The 8,562-nt window shown below is 24.0% G+C and overlaps 3 protein-coding genes across 3 annotated transcripts; all 3 read left to right on the forward strand. All coding sequences in view use genetic code 12, as the record gives it.

Moving 5' to 3' along the window:
* Nucleotides 1-2,728: 2,728 nt before the first annotated feature.
* Nucleotides 2,729-3,240, forward strand: CANMA_004117 (uncharacterized protein; the record flags this gene model as incomplete). Its single annotated transcript, XM_051816361.1, has 2 exons — nt 2,729-2,748; nt 2,904-3,240. The coding sequence occupies 2 exons, from the start codon at nt 2,729-2,731 to the stop codon at nt 3,238-3,240; spliced, it is 357 nt and encodes a 118-aa protein (XP_051670282.1).
* Nucleotides 3,241-4,341: 1,101 nt separating this feature from the next.
* CANMA_004118 (uncharacterized protein) lies at nt 4,342-5,841 on the forward strand (the record flags this gene model as incomplete). Its single annotated transcript, XM_051816362.1, has 2 exons — nt 4,342-4,471; nt 5,594-5,841. 2 exons carry the CDS (start codon nt 4,342-4,344, stop codon nt 5,839-5,841), a joined length of 378 nt encoding a protein of 125 aa, XP_051670283.1.
* Nucleotides 5,842-6,945: 1,104 nt separating this feature from the next.
* On the forward strand, nt 6,946-7,257 carry CANMA_004119 (uncharacterized protein; the record flags this gene model as incomplete). The annotated part of the gene is made up of 1 exon (XM_051816363.1): nt 6,946-7,257. The coding sequence occupies one exon, from the start codon at nt 6,946-6,948 to the stop codon at nt 7,255-7,257; it is 312 nt and encodes a 103-aa protein (XP_051670284.1).
* Between the last annotated feature and the right edge of the window lie 1,305 nt (nt 7,258-8,562).

Genomic DNA, 8,562 nt, shown 5'->3' on the forward strand with positions numbered 1-8,562 from the left:
TGTACCTCTTGTATAATGGGTCAGTGAGTTATTTTTATAAGCGAAATAATAATTATATATAATAAGAAATAGTTTATAGGAATAGACCCGAAAGCACATGATCTATATATGTATAGATATATATTTCTAAAGAGATATATGATCAAATAGGTAGATGTAGCAATATCTTCTAAAGATATGTGTATAGTAGTGAAAGGCAAAACTGATGTGCAGATAGCTGGTTATCTACGAAATATATGTTAGTATAGCCCTTATAATAGCGTACACCCTGGTAAAGCACTTAATACCATATTGGAATAAATTTATTTACTATATGTATTAAACCTCTGAACAGGTGTGATATGACATATAAGGAGTCAGACTTATTGCGATAAGGTAATAGGTCGAATAGGGAATAACCTAGACTATTAAATGAAGGTCCCAAATCCTCATTAAGTGAATACAATCCTATGGGTAGATTTATACCCCTTTATATCTCATAAAGAGATTATTTTGATCAGACAATTAGTCAGTGGGTTTGATAATAATCACCTGTTAAAGAACATGTAAAAATGCACTAATAGAATTTATATTTTATTAAGATATATAAATCAAAAGATAGGAACAAATATACGGGTCTAAATGTAGGAACCGAATAATAGATATAATATTTAAAATATTATATAGTAGTAGATTATATAGTGATAAGAACTATAAAGACAATGCTGACTTGAGTAACGATAGGTAATTAAGGATTACCCCTACAAAACACAAGGTTTAACTATAAATTAACGGTATCTAAGTATATATATGAAGATATATATATGATGATTGATAGTACAGGAAAATGTAGTAACCGTACCGCAGTCCGACCCAGGTGTGTATATGATTAAAATATTAATCATAATATAATTTTATTAAATAAATAAAATAATATTGAGTAGGAATGGGTGAAGTATCATAAATGAACTCGGCAAATAAGGCAAGGCCTGAATAGTACGACTGTTTACCAAAAACACAGCTTACTGCAAATAGGAAACTATCGGTATAGTAAGTGATATCTGTCCGGTGTAAGTTAGATAAATAAATAATTGACTTATAAACGACGGTCTTATCATGAGGATCTGAAAGTAGCAAAATTCATTGGCATATAATTGGTGTCCCGCATGAATGATTATACGATACTATAGCTGTATCTATGGTATACCCAGTGAAATAGTAATCGCAGTGAAGATACTGTGTAGTCATAGATTGACAAAAAGACCCTATGCAGCTTTACTATATTCTTATACTGTTATATCTATAAATATTTAAATTAAATATTTATATGTTTATTTCTTTATATATATAACTAACCTTTATTAAGGTACCATATAAGATGGTTAGTTTCGATGGGGCGTCGGCATCACAAAATATAACTGATGTGTCTAAATGATATTTTATATTCCCTTATATTTTATTACTCCTTAGTTTTAAATTATAAGGTTATTATCTTTTTAAGATTATAATAGAATAAATAAGTACAGATACACTAGTAGGCAACTAGTATAAATTAATATAATATTATTATATTATATAATCCCTCATCTTTGATGAGATATCATATATGTAATATATATATAATTAATTTTATAAGTTGTCCCAATATATCCTCATTCTGAGGTTATATAATCTATAAATTAGATTATATAGTGTAAAATATATTTAAAAACAAGGTTAAATACAAAAATATCTTATATAAGACAATTTGTAGCGAAATCATATTAATATATCTATATATATTTATATGTAAACGTTCAACGACTAGAAGATGAAAAAATATAATTCTTCCATGAAAGCCTTGCATCCTTAAATAAGGATGATGACATAGTCTAATCTATATAGTGATATATAGATATATATATTAAATAATATATATGTTAATATAAATGAACAGGGTAATATCGCTAGAGAGTTGATATCGTCAGCGATGTTTGCCACCTCGATGTCGTCTAGACTTATCCTATTGGTCGTAGAAGCTAATAAGGGTACGACTGTTCGTCGTTTAAAAAGTTACTTGAGATGGGTTAATTACGACGTGAGTCAGTAATGATTTTATCATCTATGACGTTAATAGTAATATGTAATTATATGTGTACGAAAGGATTATATAATATAGTTCAATGGTGAAGAGCATTTGATTCTAAGCTAAAACTATAAAGGATAAATATTGATAGCTTATAAAATATTAAGCCTTACATATTCACTATATAAACATTAAAGATAATAATGTAATAGTAATATATCTATGCTTTATTATTATAATAAAGAGGATATAATAAACTAATAAATTTAATCATTTATAATAACAAATCATGTCAAAATATTTTATATATAAATATTATATATATTTATAAATCTTATAATTTAATATATAAAAATATAATTTAATATATAAATTATGATAAGTTAGGGATTATAGATTAATTGGTAAATCTTACGCTTTGCATGCGTATGTTATCGGTTCAATTCCGATTGATTCCAGATATATGTGATATAAAATTAATTAAAATTATGATTTGATTAGACGTGCCAACACCTTGAGCAATCAGATTCCAAGACTCCGCTACACCAAATAGTGAGGGTATTCATGAATTATATGACCATATTATGTATTACCTTACATTAATATTAGGTTTAGTTTCATATTTATTATATGTTATTATTAAAGATTTTAAAAATAATAAATTTGCATATAAATACATTAGACATGGACAAACAATTGAAATTGTATGAACTTTATTCCCTGCTGTTATACTATTATTAATTGCTTTCCCTAGTTTTATTTTATTATATTTATGTGATGAAGTATTAACTCCAGCTATGACTATTAAAGTTATAGGTTTACAATGATATTGAAAATACGAATATTCAGACTTTGTTAGTGAAACAGGAGAATCAATTGAATTTGAGTCATATATTATTCCTGACGATTTATTAGAAGAAGGACAACTTAGATTATTAGATACTGATACTTCTATTGTTGTACCTGTTGATACACACATTAGATTTGTTGTTACAGCTAACGATGTTATTCACTGTTTTACAATACCTTCATTAGGTATTAAAATTGATGCTACACCTGGTCGTTTAAACCAAGTAAGTGCATTAATACAACGTACCGGTGTATATTACGGTCAGTGTAGTGAATTGTGTGGTATCAATCATAGCCTTATGCCTATCAAGCTAGAATGTGTTTCAATTAGTGATTTCATTGAATGATTATCAGAAGCTGCAGAATAATATAAATATATATTCTTTTATATAAATATTTATATTATTATTAATATATAGGAGAATATATATTATATAAATAATATATTATATATATAACATATATAAAATTAAGTTTTATATGATAATCTTTTATACTCTTTTGAATATTATATTTATATTATAAATATGCCTATACGTAAAAGTAATACTTACTTATCTTTAGTAAATAGCTATCTTATTGATAGCCCACAACCTAGTTCAATTAACTATTGATGAAATGTTGGTTCATTATTAGGATTATGTTTAGTTATCCAAATTGCTAGTGGTATTTTCTTAGCAATGCATTATTCTTCAAATATTGAATTAGCTTTTAATTCAGTTGAGCATATTATGCGTGATGTTAATGCTGGTTGATTAATTCGTTATATCCATGCTAATGGTGCTAGTTTCTTCTTTATTTGTATGTATTTACATATTGGTAAAGCTTTATACTATGGTAGTTATAAACGTCCTAGAGTTATGTTATGAGTTATAGGAGTTATTATCTTTGTATTAACTATGGCAACTGCATTTATGGGATATTGTTTAGTTTATGGACAAATGTCCCATTGAGGTATATTCATTGCCTCAAATATATTTATATTTTATATTACATATATAATTAAAGTAAAATATCCTATTAATATTAATATTACTAAAAGAAATAAAGTTAATAACTTTAAAAGTCCTTTAAATATTGATATAATTAGTATTATTTATGGTTCTTTATTAGGTGATGCTTATGCTGAAAAACGTTCAGAAGGCAAAGCTACAAGAATAGTTTTTTATCAAGAATCTAGTCATGATGATTATTTATTATATTTACATAGTTTAATAGCTAATTTAGGTTATTGTAATACTACTATACCTAAAATAACTACTAGATTAGTAAAAAATGGTAAAATAAGAAAAGTTATTAGTTTTAGTACTTGATCTTATGATTTATTTAATAGTATTCATGATAAATGATATATTCCTAACCCTATTAAAGGAAGAAGTAATTTTATTAAAATTATACCTAAAGATTTAGAATTAAATCTAACACCTTTAGCTCTTGCTATCTGAATTATGGATGATGGATCTAAAGTAGGTAAAGGTTTAAAATTAAGTACTAATAGTTTTACTCATGATGAACTATTATTTTTAATTAGTATACTTAAGAATAAATATAACCTTACTTGTTCTATACAATCTGCAGGTACTAATAATCAACAACATATATATATATGAGTTGAATCTATGGCTAATTTAGTTAATATAGTAAAACCTTATATTATACCAAGTATGAAATATAAATTTGGTAATTATATGTAATATTAATTATATATGTATCATATATATATGATTTCTTATCAATAATGAGGGATTATATAATATAAAATATAAATATATAGTATATATAAATAAATAAATAAATATAATTTTTAACAAGAAATTTATTTTAAATATATATGCAACATAATTGAAAATTGGTCAAAATTATATGTTAAGTAACAAGACCATGGGTAAGTTAAATTATCCCTACAGAGTGGTTCAATTATGGGTATCTGTAATGATGCTTAATGTGCACTCGGATATAATAAACTATATAACTATATAGTTTCACAAGGCTTATTTATATAATAAAAATTAATAATTTTATTATAAATATTTTACTTTATTACTTTCATTTATATTATTTATAATATTAATAAAAAATAAAGTATTATATATGAAATTAAATAAGTACATGGTATAATTTATTTTAACAAATATAATATATTGGGTTTAACTCATATAAATTATATTTTTATATTGGCTACTGTTATTACTAACTTATTATCTGCTATTCCTTTCATCGGTAAAGATATTGTTCCGTTAACAATATCTTTACTTTAATCTGTATTATAAGCATATTATATATATTTATTTAGAAATATATATTTATATAAAATATTTTATAATATACCTTTGAGCGGCAATATATAGTGATATATATTTGTAAATAGGGTAAATTGCTGGGACATCTATATATTTTATATATTATTATGTAAAGACAATCAGCAGCGAATTCTATTTTATATGTTAAAGAAATAGATACGTTCAACGACTAGTTGGTGATTAATATAAAAATAATCCAACCAAGATAACCCTACATCTTATTATATATATAATAATATTAATAAGATGATGATATAGTCTATATAACTAGGAGACTAGTTAATCATATATTTAAACAATGTATGGATAATATTTATAATCATTTGAGGAGGATTCAGTGTAAGTAATCCTACAATTCAAAGATTCTTTGCTCTTCATTTCTTATTACCTTTCATTTTAGCTGCTTTAGTATGTATGCATTTAATGGCATTACATGTTAATGGATCATCTAACCCATTAGGTATTACTGGTAATGTTGATAGATTACCTATGCATCCTTACTTTATCTTTAAAGATTTAGTTACTGTATTTGTTTTCTTATTAATATTTAGTTTATTTGTATTCTATTCACCAAATACATTAGGTCACCCTGATAACTATATACCTGGTAACCCATTAGTTACTCCTCCATCTATTGTTCCTGAGTGATATTTATTACCTTTCTATGCTATCTTACGTAGTATTCCTGATAAATTAGGTGGTGTTATAGCTATGTTTGGAGCTATTTTAATCTTACTTACTTTACCTTATACTGATAGATCATTTATCCGTGGTAATAGTTTCAAAGTATTATCTAAATTCATGTTCTTCTTATTCTTATTTAACTTTATCTTATTAGGTAACTTAGGTCAACTACATGTTGAAGTTCCTTATATTGAATTAGGACAATATGCTACTGCATTCTATTTTGCTTACTACTTATTAATTGTTCCAGCTATTTCTTCAGCTGAAAACATATTATACTATATCGGTACAAAGAAATAATTATTCCTTTTATATATATATTATATCCTTTATATATAGGAGAGTTTAATAAATAAAATAAGTATATTATAATAATTTAATTGAATTGTTGACTAATCGGCAAGTCCCCTAGATTTGGGCTAGGTCATACACGTTCGAATCGTGTCAGTTCAATATATATATTAATAGTACTACTAGCTTAATGGTAAAGCCTTTTAATGTCACTAAAAGAGATGTCAGTTCGAGCCTGATGTAGTACGTTGGTCAATTTTACTTATTGGTACAGTTAGGCTATTTGCTATATAGTCCCTTTATAGGATCAGTGTTCGATTCACTGATTGGCCGTTATATTAATAAATAAATAATTAATTATTTATAAATATTATATATTATTTGACACATAGTATAATGGTAATACATATTACTACGGATAATAATATAAGGGTTCGATTCCCTTTGTGTCTTATGCTATTTTCTATAGTTATTATTTTACTTATTTATATCGCTTTTAACCATGCTAATATCTATCATATTAATAGATTAGCATCTTTAGGATTACTATATGTCCTTTATCTTGCTTATAATAGTCTTGATTTAAGATATAGTTTATTTACTATTTATAATGATTGATTTAAACTTAATGATACTAATATTCCTTTAGTTTATCTTCAAATTATTTTAGTTTTATTATTATTAATTTATACTACTGTTAAACAACGTTATGATATTTCATCAATATGAATATATTTATTAATTATTATTAATTTAATTGGTTTAATTTTATTCCCTATGGTAAATGATTTATTATTATTATATATTATAATTGAATTACAAAGTTACTCTTTATATATTATAACTGGAGTTCATCATAAATCTTATAATGCTACTAGAGGTAGTATGTTATATTTTGTAACTGGAGGTATTGCTTCTATTGGTATTTTATTATCTTCATATTTTGTATATAATACTGTAGGTAGTTGTAATATTACTGATATTACTAATTATTATGCTATACATAATGCTAGTAGTTTATTTGATAGTTTAGATATTTTAGTTTTAGCTTTAATATTTAAAATGGGATTAGCTCCTTTACATTCATGAAGTATTGCTGTATATAATTATGCACCTACTTATATTACTGGATATATCTCTATAGTTGCTAAAGTATCTATATTATCATGAATATATACTAATTCTAATTTAATACATTCTGATTTATTAATTATTGTATTCTATTTATCTATTATAATAGCTGCATATAAACCATTATTCCAAGTTAATTTTAAAACTATATTAGCATATAGTGGTATATTAAATTTTGGTTATTTATTATTACCTGTATGTTTACAAGATCCATCATATTATATTTATATTATACAATATGTAGTTACACATATATTAATATTCTTATGTTTATTAGCTAGTAATCAATTTATTACTAAACCTAATAGTCAATGATCACCTATTGTTAATGTTAACCAATTAGTTATACCTAATAAATTATTATCTATTTGTTTAATATTATGTTTCTTTTCATTAATTGGTATTCCTCCACTACCTGGTTTCTATGGTAAATTCTATGTTATACAAAGTTTAATTAAATATAACTTTACTGTTGAAGCTATTTCTATAGTTATATTTAGTGTTATTGCTACATATTATTATGCTTATGTTATAAAACAATTAGCTACTAATTTAATGATTCCATATAGTCAACCTATTAATAAATCTATTGCTTTAGTTATTAGTATATTATTAGTATTCTTTATTACATATTTTGTTTATATATTTAACTTATTAGATGTGATTAGTATTATATTATCATAATGTTTACTGCTTATCTTATTTTATGTCCTATTGTTGCTCTTGTTTTAGTTGGTTTAAACTGATTATTAGCTACTAGTAACTCTTATATTGAAAAAGATGGTCCTTTTGAATGTGGTTTTACTTCTTTCCAACAATCTAGATCTGCTTTTAGTGTTGCTTTCATTCTTGTTGCTATCTTATTCTTACCTTTTGATTTAGAAATCTCTTCTATCTTACCTTATGTTATTAGTCCTTATACTAATGGTCTTTATGGTTTAGTTATACTTGTTATCTTCTTAATCTTATTAATTGTTGCTTTTGTTGTTGAAATTCAATTAAAAGCTTTACAATTAAATCGTAAATATACTAATGATTTACCTCATACTGAATTATACGATATTAATATTAAAGATTAATCTTTATATTCTTATTATATATAACTTATATATTTATTCTTTTATATATTTTAAATATAACTTATTATAGTTTTGTATATATATATAATATACATTATATATACTATGTATAAATAATAGTTTTTATTGTATATATTCTTATATATTAGTAATAATAGATAATATACTATATATATATATTAAA

The sequence above is a fragment of the Candida margitis genome (assembly GCF_024628925.1).
Source record: "Candida margitis strain CBS 14175 chromosome Unknown scaffold120, whole genome shotgun sequence".
NCBI lineage: Eukaryota > Fungi > Ascomycota > Pichiomycetes > Serinales > Debaryomycetaceae > Lodderomyces > Lodderomyces margitis.